At 37.0% G+C, this 18108-nt stretch overlaps 2 protein-coding genes across 4 annotated transcripts in view; both read right to left on the bottom strand.

The window, feature by feature from the left end:
• LOC116574094 (spermatogenesis- and oogenesis-specific basic helix-loop-helix-containing protein 2-like) overlaps window positions 1-7082 on the bottom strand; it is a 118637-nt gene extending 111555 nt beyond the window's left edge. Inside the window, 2 exon segments of the mRNA XM_032314617.1 lie at window positions 4958-5037; window positions 6620-7082. Of these exon segments, the coding sequence (XP_032170508.1) occupies window positions 4958-5037; window positions 6620-6702 (163 nt within the window). The 5' untranslated portion in view covers window positions 6703-7082.
• A 4545-nt stretch (window positions 7083-11627) lies between these two features.
• The window catches only part of SPART (spartin), a 38826-nt gene continuing 32345 nt past the window's right edge, over window positions 11628-18108 (bottom strand). For all 3 annotated transcript variants that reach the window (XM_032314822.1, XM_032314821.1, XM_032314823.1), the window contains exon 9: window positions 11628-13146. In XM_032314822.1, the coding sequence (XP_032170713.1) occupies window positions 12873-13146 (274 nt within the window). In that variant the 3' untranslated portion in view covers window positions 11628-12872. The remainder of the gene's footprint in view (window positions 13147-18108) is intronic.

Below are 18108 nucleotides of genomic sequence, written 5' to 3'. Positions count from 1 at the left end.
CTTCTGCTGTCCTTCATATAAGTTCTGAGTATTTTTTATCAAGGATATTATCAGATATTTTATAGTTTGGGCTGAAATTGGGAGCATAATCATTTAAAAACCCTATTTATGAACTGATTTTTGCTGGTGGATTTTTTTTCCCCCCTTAAATAAACATTTCTTCCATTACTGCATTCAACCACTTCCTAATTCTTTACTAATACAGTTTTTCAACTGATCTCTGGAAAATTCTGGATATCAAATTATAAAAGCTAAAAATTATAATAATTTTATCTCTTCCTATCTAAAATCTACAACTTTTATGTCTGTTCATATTTTATTGCTTGACTGAAACTTTCAAAAATATTAAATTTTAATGGTGGCAGTTGACATCTCTGTGGTTTTTTTTTGGGGGGTGGGGTTGTTTTTTGTTTTGTTTTTTTTTTATCCCCAGGAATAGGAATGCCTCTAATGTTTCATCACTAAGTATTAGACCAGTTTAAGATAAATAGAAGTGTTCTTCTGTTAAAAAAAAAAAAAAGGAACATAAACTGAATTTTATCAAAACATTTTTTAGCAGGGGCACCTGGGTGGCTCAGTGGGTTAAGCCTCTGCCTTCGGCTCAGGTCATGATCCCAGGGTCCTGGGATCGAGCCCCACATCGGGCTCTCTGCACTGCAGGGAGCCTGCTTCCTCCTCTCTCTCTCTGCCTGCCTCTCTGCCTACTTGTGATCTCTGTCAGATAAATAAAGAAAAAATCTTTAAAAAAAAAAAAAACAAAAACAAAAAACATTTTTTAGCATTTACTGAGAGGAATTAGAAAACTATCTGATTTGTGAATATATTAGTTAATAGCCAAAGTGGCTTGTGGATAGAAACCTGCCTATAAATATTCGAAAGAGATCAAATGACAGGTCTTAGATTTAGATGTAAATTTTTGTGTTGTCAGTATACAGCTGGGATTTAGTAGCATATGATCAGAGGAGATCACCTAAGTAGTGGGTGCATGAGTTCAAGAAAGAACAAAACTATCATGCCTGTGCTGAGCAAATCCAGCCCATTTTTAACTCTAGATGAACAAATGTTCCAGAGCCTCCATAAATCAAGTTTCTCTTCTCTAGATGAAAAAATACTAAGAAACAAACAAGCATAAGCGGTGGAACAAGAAGAGGCTAAGAGTGTGGGCTTTCATGCCAGAATGTCTAGATTCAAATGCAGATCACTCACTTCTGTAGCCTTGAGAGAGATACGTTAAGTCTCAGCCTTTTCATCTATAAAATGGGTAATAATAAGTTTCAATTTTTAAAATACACTAGAGCTCTACATAAATGCTGTTTTTTCTCACTTTTTTGAAAAAAAACACCTGAACATCCTTTTCTGTTCTTTGTCTTTTCACTGAGCTTTAAGATGAACTTCAGATTTAATCAAAACATAAACCACTTTTGTGCTCACCTCAGCAGCATATATACTAAAATATAAACCACTTTTTCTGCATATAGTTTCCTATGAACAATAAAGGGCTTCGAGAGGCCACTATAGAAAGGTGAAGCCCTTGAAGTTTATTTACCATTTAGCCTAAAAATTAATAGTTATAAGCCAGATAGACTAAAGAAGTATAAGCAGGTCAGAGTGGAAACAGTAACCACTCTTGAAGAGTTCTGCTGCACATAGAGCAGTAAAAGATAACAGTAGAAGAGGAAATGTGGGGCCAAAGAAGCTTTGTCATTTGTTTTTTCAACAAAATAAATTCAGCCCATCTGTATGCTTTTGGAAAAGATCCAATGGAGCAGGGAAACAGCACAAAGAGAGAGAACAAACACTTGGAGTAATGTGCTTAGTAGGCAGAGTAGTTAGGATCTGTCACACAAGTGGAGGAGTTCTTAGATAAGAACATGCAGAAGAACGGGAGGGAAGGAAGAGGATGTGCAAAGATACAGGCGGGTGGGTAGCTTTCTTGGTAGAAACATGTGGAAATCTTCTGATTGTTTCTCTTTTCTCTTTGAAAGTAAGCTCATTAGCTGATAAGGAGATGGGGAGGGGGTAATGGAGATCTGGAGACAGTGGTAAGTATGAAAGAATCATCTATACAAGTGTACCCAGAGTGGCCCCTTGTGCACTATTTCTTTTATAATATTAAAAGTAATAAATTGGGCACCTGGGTGGCTCAGTTGGTTAAGCGTCTGCCTTCAGCTCAGATCATGATCCCAGGGTCCTGAGATTAAGCCCCACATCCAGCTCCCTGTTCAGCAGGAAGTCTGCTTCTTCCTCTCCCTCTGCTGCTCTCCCTGCTTGTGATCTCTCTCTCAAATCAAGTCTTAAAAAAAGTAAAAATTTTATTTTATTATTATTATTTTTTAAAGATTTTATTTATTTGACAGAGAGACACTGAGAGAGAACATGAGAGGGGGAAGGTCAGAGGGGGAAGCAGACTCCTTGCTGAGCAGGGAGCCTGATGCGGAACTCGATCCCGGAATTCTGGGATCATGACCTGAGCCAAAAACAGTCCTTAACCAACTGAGCCACCCAGGTGCCCTAAAAAGTTTATTTTAGAACATGTTTAATATAGCCCTATTGGCTTCAGGATCAATACAAACTAATTAGCATCATATCAAAGACTATTCTTCATTTGTCTTCTTCATAAACCTTAATCTCATCTCCTGTCATATTTTCAGGACAGTCTCTATTCCATCTTTATCAATTACATAACAGTTCTCCTCAAATGGCATTATGTTTAATGCCCCTGTGACAGACTGTATTTTCCAAAGACGACTGAAGAAATATATCCCATCTCCTATATTCTTCTGTACTGTCAACTTGATAAGTAGAGTTTCCTTCTACAGCCCCTTGAATCTGTGACTGTTTTGACCAATAGAATACAGTGGAATCGATATTGTACTGGTTCTGGGAGTAGCCCTTAACTGGACTGGCAGTTTCTATCACTTGTGCCTTTTGAAATGCTTGCTGTTGGGATACATTTTCTTGGAACCCAGGCACCATTTGTGAGAAGCAAAAGCTACAAGAGCCAGGAGTAGGTATCTCTGATAGGCAGTACCCTGCCAGACTCCCAGCCAACAGCCAGTTACAAATGCTGGCTATGTGAGTAAGTCATTTGGGAATGTTCATCCCAATTGAACCTTCAGATAACTGTGCTCCAGTTACAGACATCTGACTGTAATCACATGAGACCCCAGTTACTAACTTCTCAGGTGAACCCAGTCAATCCACAAAATTGTGAGATAATTTGCTAATTCAAGCTCCAAAGTTATTAGGTGGTTTGCTCTGCAGCAATAGATAACTACAACTGTTCAATGCTGATGTGGTAGAGAGCAGCTGTTATAGCAATAGTGGTACTGGTGGATAGATGATTTAGGAAGAAATGATATGCTATATAATCTTAGCAAGTAACTTAAATTCCTAAAATCCATATTTCTATCAATGGGGATAATAATGACTTCACCTGACATAGTTCCTGGCTTTATTTAAAGAAGGGGTGTATATATTTCTGGCCACTTCAGCTTAGAGTTTAGCTTTGGCCCATGGAGGAAATAACTTACTTGTCCATCATTTTACCTTTTCTTTTTATACGCACGTACCAGTTCCTCCCCGTAAGGTTTACTGATAATACCATTTGTTGGGCTTACATTTTACTAATGGGCATGGTTATTGAATTGCATGCGTATCTGTGAGTGTGATCTGCATTGCTGTGCATGTGACCTGTTTTATCTGTAACTGGATAGATGAGAAAATTCCAGCTAGTCTTGCCAATGCAACTCTTTGGTAAGTGCACTCACAGTCTCCCCGCAAAAGCCAGTTATATATATCCCAGATATAGATGTGGAGACATAGGAAGCTACTTCAGCCTTAGGACAAAGTAGTGTTCTCCAATCAAGCTTTAAAAGAGCATTGAGTACTTAAGAAAAATAGCATTTTATTTATCATATGATTACTAACTGTGTTTGTTCATGGCTTCCCCAACAGAAAAGTATAAATGGATTTAAGAACCAAAGTCCAGGGGTACTCCGGTGCCTCAGTTGATTAAGCCTCTGCCTTTATAGCTCAGGTCATGATGCCAGGGTCCTGGGATCGAGCCCCACATCAGACTTCCTGCTCAGTGGGGAGCCTGCTTCTCCCTCTCCTCCCCACTCGTGCTCTCTTTGCTATCTCTTTCTCTCTCTCTGTCTCAAATAAATAAAATCTTAAAATAAAACAAAACTCTACCACCTTAACCTAAGAAATTCCTTTAGCATTCAGTTCAAACCCTGCCTCCTCTGGAAAGGCTGCCTTTATGTCTTCATCCAAGTTGTGTTAGGTTTCCTTAACTAAGTTTCCATTTCTCCTTACATCTCTTCTAATATTCACATTTTGTTTGATAGTTTCTCCCTATAGTCAATGAACCTCTTCAAAATAGGGAAAGGTCTTCCATTCAAAGTGTTGACACATGGCAGGGTCTCGATATTTGTAGAATGAATTAATATCTTACATACATTATAAATTTTAAGTTTATATGGATATGTGGGTATGCGGGTGTGTGTGTGTGTGTGTGTGTGCCCAACACTCACCACACACCCTACCCTTATCATTCTTCTAAAGCAAATAGCCAAAACCTAGCTAAAGATTTTCAAGTTATAGCCAAATCCAGAAGTTAAGATACAAGGGGTATTACTTGCGTTAAATGGAAAACTTGTGGCATTTTATTATTTACCAAAAACAATAATGTATTGGTGTCATGTAATAAAGGTTTTACTAACTGTTGAATGAACATTTTGAATTTAAGTAGATGAATAATTATGCCTTAACAGGTTTGATACTGAAATATTAGTTTTAAAAGTCTCTATAATAAATTATTATTAATGCTGCCAAAAAGCAGTACTGAAACCTTGGTACTATTATTTCCTATGTATTTAATGCACTGTAAGTATCTTGGCAAAATAAACAATAATTATATAAGAGCCATATATAAAAATATTTACTTATATACCTTCATCATCAGTATGGAGTTTGGCTTCCAGTTCCGCTATCTTGTGTCTTATTTCAAGCATTGATAGTTGCACTATATCCCTATTATTAAAAATATCTTGTTATGATCTAATTATAATGTATAAATAATAACATATAATAACACACCACTACTTTAGGAACAATTTATTATGAAACATCACTTATTGAAGGCATGGTTGAGAATCCGAAATCAGGCAAATGGAGACTTCTGATTACCAAGGTCCATACAGACCCGAATATGAACTAAAGCTCAGAAGCCCCCTGGTGACCTTTAGAAACCCTTTACTCTTAACTTAAATATGATCCCAAGAAGTTGTTATCTGGTTTCTCAAGGCCTAAAAAATTAACTGGGATGAGAGAATGGAATAGCTAGGGCAACAGGTAACTGAAAACCTGAAACAAAGAGTAAAAGAGGAACTAATAAAAAAATAAATAAAATATAAAAATATATATAAACATAAATAAAAATTTAAAAATTAAAAAAAAACAATAATTTAAAAAACCCCACATACACACAAATAGCATTCCAGAAATTATCTATTTAGGACATCAGTAAAATAGCACATTAATTATCAAAATATGGCAGAATCATTTATGCACTATGTACTTTTGATTGCCTATTATGTCAAGGCATTGTGATAAATGCTGAAAATACTACAGTGACTACATGAACTGAACAATGACACTAACAGTGGCTAACATCCATCGAGTGCTTATTATAAACTGATGTTAAGTGCTTTACACACTTTTCATTCAATCCTGGCAACAACCACATGGGGCATAATGATTTGCACACCAATCTTAAGAGTTGAGTAAACTGAAGCTTAGTGGTTCATTAACTAGCCCAAGATCATGTAGTTACTCAGTGGTAAGAGCTGCAATTTAAATTTATGCAGGATTCCTCTAAAGTGCTTGCTTTTATACTCTACTGACTCAGGGAACATTCCCAGAATGTAAGCATTCTCAGAATGCTTACCGCTTAATATTAGGCCAAGAAATAACCAAGCAATTAACAAGTGTTGTTAGAGCTACAACAGAGGAAAGCACAGGAAGCTTTAGGGGCACAGAGGTGACTATAAATCTCATGGGGCCCGCTGGTGAGGCTGTGGGTATCAAAAAAAACCCACTTAAAATGTCTCAAAGATTTAATAAAAACTATGATATTGAGTATTTTTAAAAAGTACACAGGAGGAGCATTATTTTTACAAAATGTCACCGTTTCATAATTTCTCCTCAAGGGATATTAAGACAAGCATAACTAAACAAAACCTTTGTTTTGAAAAAAGTTCAGAAAAGCTGAATTTAGCGGAACATGAAAATCAAAGACGTATTTCAGCATTACAGTATATGCACACCATACACTCCATTTGACCTGATGCTAAAGACGGAAGATCCTACCTCATAATCTGCCTATTTTTATTTTATTTTATTGCCAAGCAGTCAAAGAGGCAAATGAATCTTTCCTACAAAACAGTTTCTACAAGTCGCCGGACTGCCGGGGTATTAATCACATTGCTGGCGTCACATCGACCTCAGTGGCTCCAGCTTTCAACAGCAGGGCACACACACGGGCATCTCCTCAGGCGGCGTGTACCTGAACCAGACACCCGCGTGGTAGCCCGCGCGCCGCCCTCCAACTCACTTCAAATGGATTTCTTCCAGTAACTCCATTATAAGGCGGTAGGTGCTCACACCGTCGAAGTTATCGCCTCTCCCTTCCTCCATACTGTGGGATCAGAAACGACCCTACGCCCTTCGCCTTTTACAGCTAAGACCACAAGACCTGAAGGGACATCCAGAAGCTGGGAGGGCGGGTATTGTCAGGAGCTGCTGTCATGGTGTACTCACAGTCGCCGGCTCCCCGGCGCCTCGCAGTGACGTCACAGGGCATCGCCCCGGGGGCGGAGGATGGCTTTCAGACCTAGTGCAGGAATGGGACAGTTTCCGCCGCCACCGAGTGTAGCTAAAACGGAAAAAGGTCTCATTGTCCTGGAAAGACGGTGTCAGAAAAGCGCCTCTCAAGGCCCTAAAACTGGGGCCCCATTCCTTTTTCCAGGTGGAAGGAGGATGTTTACCAGCTACATGGCTGACTGTAAGGGAGTAGGGACTGTTGGCCTTGGTGCTTTTTTTTTTTTTAAACACTGACCCAGGCCTGATGTTTACTCTTATCCCTTGTTAGGGAAATGCGGAATCCAAGAATGGCAGTGCCTTTCTTCAAGTTTACTGCATACTACAGGCTCTGGTTCGGAGTGCCTGAGGAGCAGACTTTGAGAAGGCAGGGCCTGAACTCTGAGTTTCCAGTACAGATTATTCTTTGTTTTGCCAAATCTGCGGACTGTCCGTGTACAACTGCTTGAAGTTTCATGCTTATATTTGTAATCACAAATTTTGCATTCTGCTCCTGACATGTCTGTGCTTTAGTAGTATTCCTGGCTCCCATCCATCTTTGAGTAGAAAGATGGGCTGCCTTTACCTCTGACTTCTCTGTTACATTTTCCATATCCTGAATCAATTTAAGAAGTGTGAGCATGGGACATTTTCTGACACAAATCAGCACAAGTACTCTGGTAAAGAATTTCTTTATTCTGCGTATTGCTTTGTCTTTAGTGTTGAGAAGAGTGACCCATGGTAGTGGTCAGTATATACATATCGGTTATATCCGTAGGATACTCTTTCAAAGATTTTTTTTTTTTTAAGCATAAAAAGCATCCTTGGTAAATGCTTGTTTCATTGGGTTGCTGCTTTCCAGCATACTTATGGAAACTTGATCATTTGTGGGAAAAATAGAAAAAACCTTTGAACCCATGGTTGCTATACTTAAAGTTTGTATAAAATAGTAGAATGGTTCATTAGATAACATGCTGGAAATAAGGCAAGTCTTCAATTAAAAAATGGGTTTTAAAAGAGAGGGGAGATTCTGGAAATTTGGAAAGACTATATTGGGGGATATTTTAAGCATGGGGACAATTCGGAATTTGTTTGAATTGAACATTAAGTGTAGCAAGTAGCACATTTGATTGGTACCTGTTTAGTGTCAAGAACAACCCAGATTAGTAGGTGAAAAGAGAATTTGAAGCATTTTGAGAAATTAACTCAATTAATAACAATTGAGGGTTTATTACATACAAAGTGATTTGTAAGAAATGCTAAATAGGTTCATCGCTTTCAAAAAACCCTACAGTTAATTTAAAAAGTTTAATATGGAAGAATTCCGTCAATTAAGTCATGGAGTATGGCAAATTCTTTACTCCCACTTTTGTGCTAAGCCTAAGACAGGTTGTGGGGAGCAAGTTGCAGGGCTCAGACACTCACCAGCGTCTAATTCCCAGGCTTGGTGGCTTTCTTTGTTCTTTCCCAGCCAGAATTCTTAGTTTCTGTCTCTCACAGACTGAAGGGGTGGAGATGGAAGTGAGCTGGGGATGGTTTTTTGTTCTCTGGTTTCTTTACAGAACCCTCTGCCTCTTTGGGTCAGAAGGGTCAAGAATTCTCTTCACCTCTAATGTCACTTCTAGATCACTACTCTTCCATCCTCATGTAAAAACCCACTCCCTTTTTAATTAAAAGAAAAATAATTCCAGAAGTTAACATAGTGTTATATTAGTTCCAGGGATGTAGTGATTCAACAATTCTATACATTAATCAGTGCTCATCATAAGTGTACTCTTAATCCCTTTCATCTATTTCGCCCATCCGCCCACCTACCTTTCCTCTGGCAACTATCAGTTTGTTTATACTTAAGAATCCGGTGGGTTTCTTTTGTTTTGGTCTTCTTTGTTCATTTGTTTTGTTTCTTACATTCCATATATAAGTGAAATCATATGGTATTTATTCTTTCTCTGACTTCCTCACTTAGCATCGTATGCTTTACAACCATCCATCCAGTTGAAAATGGTAAAGTTTCATTCTTTTTTCTGAGTAACTTTCCATTACATGTATTATATAATGTCTTCTTTATCCACTCATCTATAGAAGGAATTGTGGGCTGCTTCCATAATTTGGCTATTGTCAATAATGCTGCAGTAAACAGACGTAAATCTTTTTAATTAGTGTTTTTGTATTCTTTGGGTAAATACCCAGTAATAGAATTACTCAATCATATGGTAGTTTTTTTTTAAAGGAACCTCCATGCTGGCTGTACAAGTTTGCATTCCCACCAACAGTGCACAAGTGTTCTCTTTTCTCCACACCCTTGCCAACACTTGTGTTTTTGAGTTTAGCCATTCTGACAGGTGTGAGGTGGTATCTCATCTTGGCCATCGGTGTGTCTTCTTTGAAGAAATGTCTGTTCATGTCTTCTGCCCATTTAAAAAAAATATTTTATTTATTTATTTGACAGACAGAGATCACAAGTAGGCAGAGAGGCAGGCAGAGAGAGAGAGGAGGAGGAAGGCTCCCCGCTGAGCAGAGAGCCCGGCTCAGGGCTTGATCCCAGGACCCTGAGACCATGACCTGAGCTGAAGGCAGAGGCTTTAACCCACTGAGCCACCCAGGCACCCCATCTTCTGCCCATTTTTAATTGGATCACTTGGCTTTCTGGTGTTGTTATAGAAGTTCTTTATATATTTTGGATACTAATCCTTTACTGGATATCATTTACAAATATTTTTTCCTATTCAGTAAGTTGTCTTTTAGTTTTGTTTCCTTTGCACTGCAGAAGCTTTTTATTTTGGTATCCTCTTAATAATGGAGTTTTTATGGTTTCAGTTCTCACATTTAGGTTAGAACCTTTTTAGGTTGATCAATTTTGAGTTTATTTTTGTGTACAAGTGATCCAGTTCCATTCTTTTGCATTATGGCTGTCCAATTTTCCCAGCACCATTTGTTGAAGAGACTATTCTTTTCCCCATTGCATATTCTTGCTTCTTTTGTCAAATATTAATTGACAATGTAATCATGAGTTTATTTCTGGGCTCTCTATCCCAATATGTGTTGATCCTTGTATCAGTACCCCACTATTTTGATTACTATAGCTTTGTAGTATATCTTGAAATCTGAGATTGTGATACCAGTTTTGTTCTTCTTTTTCAAGATTGTCTGGCTATTTAGGGTCTTTTGTGGTTCCATACAAACTTTAGGATTATTTGATCTAGTTCTGTGAAAAATGCTGTGAAAAAATCCCTATTTTGATAGGGATTGCATCAAATCTGTAGATTTCTTTGGGTAGTATGGACATTTTAACAGTATTTGTTCTTCCAATCCATGGGCATGCAGTATCTTTCCATTTGTTTGTGTTTTCAATTTCTTTCAATGTTACAGTTTTCAGAGTAAAGACCTTTCACCTCTTTGGTTAAGTGCATTCCTAGGTATTATATTTTTGGTGCAACTATAAATGGCATGCATTCCTGATGTAACAACCTTCTACTCCTTCTCCTTGTTTCTACCCAGAGACTTCACAGTCATTCCTTATCTACTGATTTTGACATTAAAAATGTCTTTCCATGGAAAGTTTTCCCATAACCTTGCCCTTTAACTTGCAACTCTCATCGCTTTAATCTCCACTCCACTTTCATAGCTATAAATACTCTGAATCCTGTCACCAGAGTGGCTTTACCTGAGAAAACTTAAGTTCAAAAACTGCTATCAACCAAAACCTCATTCTTTCAGCTCCCAATTCAGTTACTCCCTAAAGAGCAACGTTTTATTAACTAATTGTCTGTGGAGCTTCTTAAATCTGTAAACGCCGGGACCCTATCCCTTTTCACAGCGATCTTGCTTCCTTAACAGCACACTCTAGCAATTTGCTCCTCAGCTGGTTTCCAAAATGGATTTGGGTGTGTGTGTGTATGTGCCAGTGTAGAGGACACTTGCCATTAGTCACTGTTTCCTCTTAATGAACAGCTTTCAGGGTGATCAAATTATTTCTTCACATGTGACAATTTTTTGCATAGAATACATCTGAAGATATTATTTGGGGGGGCGCCTGGGTGGCTCAGTGGGTTAAAGCCTCTGCCTTCAGCTCAGGTCGTGATCCCAGGGTCCTGGGATCGAGCCCCGCATCGGGCTCTCTGCTCAGCGGGCAGCCTGCTTCCTCCTCTCTCTCTGTCTGCCTCTCTGCCTATTTGTGATCTCTGTCTGTCAAACAAATAAATAAAATCTTTAAAAAAAAAAGATATTATTTGGGGCTTTCCCCCCCACCTAATCTATGTTCTTAAAGATATTCAGCTTTCTATATCTTTAAATATGAATAGAAAAAAATTTTGATGAAAACAAGCTATTCAGAAATAACAGTGAGCCAATTCCTCGTAATCTCTTTATACACACACATGCATGCACGTGTTTATTTCTCTCTCCTAATGGTTCTGTTTCTCTGGAACACTCTAATATAGAAGCTATACTTATAAAGATTATGTCTATTAATCTAAAATAGCAACCCACAACCAAATGAGCAGAGCAGAATGAAGTAAAATGGACAACTAAATACAAATCCAATTTTTGACAAATCCAGTTTTGCTGACCACTGCTCTAAGTTAACTTTGTAAACTTTAGGGTCCATTATTTGTCATTCCACTTCTCAAATTTAAGGCAGAGATTAACTGGAAGCTATTTACCAATTCAGTTCTATTTCCACATTATCCTTAGCCTTAGGGAAAGGATCCATTAATTCTAGGTGTTCCCAAAATACAATCCTGTGCATACATCTGAGGCCAAGCAATTCAGAAACAGTTTATTCATAAAGGGTGTTTTTAAGACAGTTTCAAATAAGGTCTAACAAACTAAGTAGCCATTAAACTAAAGTAGCCAGAAATATCAGAACGGACAATAGCTATGAAAATCAATACCAATCATTTATAATCAGTAAACAAAAATAAAATGCCATTAGGTATTTACTTATGTATTTGTACCTTATAGGTTTGTGAATGTCCTGTCTTCTGACAGAGTGGAAACCATTATACCTCACCCACCATGGATTAAGCCTGAATTCTTCACATTCTTAACCATGATTATAAATAGAAGCTTTTCTAATAATTTATTGGCTTTAACATAAAAATTCCAATGACTAAATCCCAAAATAAAAATACATTTACCATCCAAAAAATTCTGTTTATATTTTTTATACAAATTTAGCCTCTTGGAGTAACTTAAAGAAGTAGATATGGTAAAATAATTTCTTAAAGTACTTTTTTGTCCAATTAAGGTGATGATATTCACAAATTTTAATACGATATCAATCATATACCAAAACTTCCTAGGCTCCTAGTAGATCAATACCAGTCTAAATCTAGAAGATTAAAAAAAAAAATCTTTGTATTCATTCTAAATGAGAAAGACCACCCCCCTTCCTAACAAAGATATAAGCTACCAAATAATTTTATAGAACCTTAACTTATTTTTCATGATTAAAAAAGTCTTTTAAACGTTATCTGAGAATTCTTTTAGTTTAGGATTATAATTATTTATAGCTTACACATTGAAAATTCTGATAAGCACCTAGGGGGGAAAAATCCACAATTAGTGCAAAGCCAGCAGACAATATTTTAAGTCATTCTTTCAAGTACAACTAGAGCTAAGGTTACTAAATGCCAAATTTTATGTAAATATATAATTTCCTATCTTGTTTTTTGAAAGACAGCAAATACAAAAATAGTTTAACATCAGGTTTAATGAGGTTTATAGCACATGTATTATTAATCTTATTTTAACTGCAAAAATATTTCAGCCACATTTAGAAAAAATAATGAGAATATAACCCTATATTCTAAAGGCCATATGCAAGAATACTGATTCTTTTCCTTGTAAATAGAATACATGCTATAAAGCTTATGAAACAGTCACTTCATAGGAATGAATACATTTTTAAAACACTGGTTAATCTGTGGGGAATTCCACTTTTGCCTATTTAACAAAAATGTATCCACCTTGTAAGGCTTTGGTATAGGTGATGCACAGCACTTCCATCATTTCTCTTTCTTCTTTGCCTCACTCTTCTCTAGTTCCTTTGTCTGCTCACCCTTCTCCCTTTTCATGTTTACGTTTGCTCTTCCTTCTTGATTTCTTCCCTTAGAATTATCAACTATTTTATAGTCTTCAAGGAGTGTTTGTCCCGTTTCTTTTGCAGTTTTCTTCACCATTGCTTTGATACCAATGTTGTCAATATTATAGGCAGTTACACCAACATTGATGGCAGAATCTACTGCATCATGTGTAGCTTCTCCAGCAGTATGCCCATATCTTTAAAAGAAAATATTAGAAAAAAAGTGTAATGAAATTATAAATATAAATTAAGATCTTTTGAATTAGTGTTAAATAGTCCCATGTTTAGTATGTTATTCCTGAAAGCAGAATCAAAGGTTATTTTTCAAGTTAATTAATAACTTAAAACACAGTAAAGAATAAAATCAAACTGTGCCAACGCTGCATTTCTCCTTTAGCAAAAACTGTGAAAATAAACTCAGGCTAGCTGAGATTTATTTAATAAAGACGGTTTATGTTGAAGAACAAAATGTAAATTATAATAAAGATTATTCATCAGTCACTATTTCCCTTTTTTTAACCCACCCCTTCTGGAAAGAGAGAATTTTCAATGAAGCAACTACAAGGCACAAAGAATCTATAGTCCCTATAAATGGTTTTGAGTTCTACATTAACTAGACTTTGGTTAGGTCTTTTATTTTTGTTTTATTTATTTTTTAATGAGGGATAGTGGGTAGGATGAAAGAGGTGAGAAGCAGGAGGAGAGGGAGAGGAACCTTAACCAGGCTCCAGGCCCAGAGCAGAGCCCAACAGGGAGCTTAATCTCACAAACTTGAGATCATGACCTGAACAGAAATCTAGAGTCAGATGTTTAACCGACTAAGCCACCCAAGCGCCAGAATCTGAGGCTGTCCTTAAGCAAAGATTTTACAACACTTCCTCCCTCACTCCACTCTGCTGCAGACTGACTGGCCTTCTTACGTTCTTTGAAGCCATCAAACACACATGAGCCACCTTAAGACCTCTGTATTGGCTGAAATCTGCCTAAACTATTCTCACCCTAGGTATTCACATGTCTCACTGCCTAAGCTTCTTCAAATCAGCTAATTGTCTTCTCACTATCTCATCTATTTCAACTGCCTTACTCCATATGCTCTACCCCACTACTCATCAATCTGTCCTTAAGCTGTTCTTATTGTTTAACTTATCACCTGCTACATACTATAGAATTTAGGAACTCCCATTGTTTTTGCTTTGCTTATTGTCATGCCAGAATAGAAACCCTATTAGAAAAAGGACTCTGCCATGTTCTTTAATGTATCCTATGCAGTGAGAACACTGCCTGACATTCAATATTTGTTGAATGAATAGATTTAATTCCTGCCCTATCGACACAGTTTCTAGTAATCAAATGTATAGCAAAGTGCTTGGGAAATTATAAAAGCACTATACAAAAGTAGTCCTTATTGACAATTACCAATATCTGTGCTTAATACTGTTTCTATAAGAAAATACAAGTTAAAGGCCTACACAAAGATACTAAAAATTATCCCACTGCTGTTTCTCTTTACCCTTTTCAAAGTACCAGGTTTTTTCTTGCCTAGCAATAACCAACAAAAAGGCAACATTTTACATTTTTCTCCAGGACACACTGAAATTTCCTAGGTGATTTGTGATCTGTATCTGGACATTTTGTCTTAATACTGGATCTGTCCTTTGAATTCCCAAGTCCTCTATTACGATTACTCTGGCCTGGAACAGTGGATTGTGATCCTACTAGCTTGCTCATGCTTGTTTTTTTTTTGTTTGTTTTTTGGTTTTTTTTTTTCAATCTCAGTGCCAGAAGTGTGAATCTTATTATGTTCCCGAATGAGGATTCCATTCATTCCTGTGCCTCATGTTAATAATTAGAACTAGAGGATGACAGAATCTACAGTTTGTCAAACTGTATAGCTATACATTCTTTTTAAAAAAGATTTATTATTTAAGACAAAGCACATGTGCTTCGGGGAAGAGGCAGATGAAAAGGGGGAGAAATAATCCCAAAGCAGACTCCTCAATGAGTGCATGGCCATAGGGCTCAATACCAGGACCCCAAGATCATGACCTGAGCCGGAATCAAGGGTCAAATGCTTAACTGACTGAGCCACCCAGGGGACCCCATACCACTCTTGACTGGGGCTTTCTCACAGTTACCAGACACCAAAGCTTCCTTAACAGCCACCTGCCAGTACCTGTTGCTTTGCAGTCCCTCAACATTCCACAGCATTTGCTGATTTTGCAGAAGACATGGAACCTTCTCACTGTCAAACAAGCCCCCACAAATACCATCATCAGGTGGCAATGGCTAAAGCTAAATGAGAAGAGAGAGGTGACAGCAGTTTTTTAGCACTGGAAGAGTGAGCTTAACTCTTGGTTGAGCAGGTTTCTCTTAAGGCTTTTCTTTTCCATGTCTGTGTGAGCTATAAGGAAGTGACATGGTTAACCTAAGAATTTGGCCGTATCAGTGTTTGTGAATATAGGAAATCCTCCAGATTCAGGACCTTTCACTTCCCTATTCTACTGATGCATTCTGATACCTCTAACTGCACTCATGATATTTTTATATGAAAAACAATTCTAAAGGCTACATTATTAGTAGTAATGTGCTAAAAAGGAGTCTGTGTTGATACACTGAGGTTTTGTTTTCCCACACTATCTCCATTTCAGCAGCAATTCCTATTAATTTGGTTAACAGTACCAAACTAGGAGTCAAAAAACTACATTTTAATACCAATCGTGCCCCAAACTAATCATATGATGTTGATGAGGTCTCAACCTCTTTACATTTCATCAATTATTACTTCATTTAATAAAATGAAATATTTAGGTTAAAGCACTTTGAAAATTCCATTATACAATATGTGTAATTATTTTTAAAGACCTTATAAAATGGCTTTTAAGCAGTGATGTTTATTTACTTTAATATATCCTCTCTATCATTTCTGCTTCCTAGTATGCCTTAGAACCAGTATTTCTGGCAGGAATCTGTTCTTCTCTTCCTTGATAAGTAACTGCTCAGTTCTTTTCTTCATTCAAACTATACTGTAGATTCAGACTACACTGCTAAAAACTAAAAAGCCTATTTCTGGTAAAAAGACGTTTGTTTTTTATTTCTTTTTAAAAAGTTTAATTATAGCTTATTAGATTTTATATGCCAAGTAACACTATCAATTGAAGAGAATTAAAAATGAATATAAAGTATGCTCTAAATAAATCAATGAGACTTAATATACAATTTAAATGAGACTTTTCAGAAATTTCTCCAGAAAATATTCTGGAGCACTTTCAGTAATGTCTACAAAGACAACAAATTGGAAGTGATTCTAGATTTCATTAATTATAACAAAATTTCAGTCATAATAAATTTCTAGTAAATCTGCCTAAAATTCAATTTACTTTACATGCAACCTTAAAAATATTCTTGGAAATATTAATCTTAAATATTTGAAGTAGAAATAGCATCTTCTTAGTCTATCCATCCAAGGCAGGTGGGTTGTGGCCAATTTAAGAAGGACCTTATAAGTGAAGCTGAGGAATTTAAACTTTTTTTTTTTTTAAGATTTTATTTATTTATTTGAGAGAGAGATGGTGAGAGAGAACATGAGCGAGGAGAAGGTCAGAGGGAGAAGCAGACTCCCCATGGAGCTGGAAGCCCGATGTGGGACTCGATCCCGGGACTCCAGGATCATGACCTGAGCCCAAGGCAGTTGTCCAACCAACTGAGCCACCCAGGCGCCCCTAAACTTTATCTTGAAACTAATGGGAATGGCACAACCAAATTTATGTTTTAGATACCTCTAAGTCAGGTTGCATTGTGAATTTTAAGGGTGTGAGAGGGAGACAGTGGAACCAGTTAGGAAACAAGCTATAAGATGGATGAGAAATGATGAGGCTCTATTCTACAGTAATGGTCATGAGACTGGAGAGGAAAAAAATATAAAAAACAGGATTTAGCGAATGAACAGCTGTAGGGTAATGCAGTTGGGATTTATGAAGCTTAAAGTTTAAAACAAAAATTAACTGGAAACATAGATTTGAGAGGTTGTAACTATAGACACCAGTATAGATAATATCCACAAAGAACAGAAAAAGACTGAGCAAAGAGTGAAAGCTTAGAACCAATATTTAAAGAATGTATATGGAAGACAACAACCCTGAGAAGTAGTCTGATAAGACAAAATTGAACTGTGAGTTAAATGAGAATACTGTTAAAATTTGTGGACGGCTGACCGGTCGCCCACAAGCAGTAAGTCTTTGAGCAAGATCAATCAGAAGGAGAGGCTACAGTGAGCATGTGATTAGACTTTATTCATGAAAAATGGAGGAAAATATCTAAGACATTAAAAAGACAAGCCTTGGGCGCCTGGGTGGCTCAGTGGGTTAAGCCGCTGCCTTTGGCTCAGGTCATGATCTCAGGGTCCTGGGATCGAGTCCCGCATCGGGCTCCCTGCTCAGCAGAGAGCCTGCTTCCCTCTCTCTCTCTCTGCCTGCCTCTCTGCCTACTTGTGATCTCTCTCTGTCAAATAAATAAATAAAATCTTTAAAAAAAAAAAAAAAAAAAAAAAGACAAGCCTTTCAAATCTAAAGATAACATTAAAATGGAACTCTGGCTAATATGATATACACTAAATCTGAAGCCAAACTGAAAGACAGACTTAATGATGAGTCAAAATCAAAAACAAGAAATTAAGCAAATGTAAATACAAAGTTCTTAGTTTTAGGTACATGTATCAACTGTCCAAAAATAAGACAAAGGCCCATATTTTAAATAAAAGGTTCATTTTTTTTTAAAAAGCCCAAGTTTGATATGGGTCAATGAAATAACAGCTACTAAAAAGATACACTCTTTGTGTTGTATGCCCTATTTCTCAAATGCTAAATATGACCAAATGAGGGAGGCAAATGCCATTGTATTTTATCTGGTCATAATACATAACACTACATTCAATTCTGGGTTCCATTTTGAGAAGAACACTGGTAAATGAAGGACTGGAAACCATACTATATATGGAATTAAAGGAACAGGGAGTATTTCGAAGTTAAGAAAAAGTTAAGTGGAACACATGATGATAATGTTTAAATACTTGTATAGTTACCATATGGAAAAGAGAAGACTGATTTTATAGAACTCCTGAATAGATGCTATACAGAACTGGTTTTGGGTAATATGACATCTGC

The sequence above is a fragment of the Mustela erminea genome, chromosome 15, assembly GCF_009829155.1.
Source record: "Mustela erminea isolate mMusErm1 chromosome 15, mMusErm1.Pri, whole genome shotgun sequence".
NCBI classification, from domain to species: Eukaryota; Metazoa; Chordata; class Mammalia; order Carnivora; family Mustelidae; genus Mustela; species Mustela erminea.
Note: the sequence above shows the minus strand (reverse complement) of the source record. Positions and strands in the feature narration are given on the sequence as shown.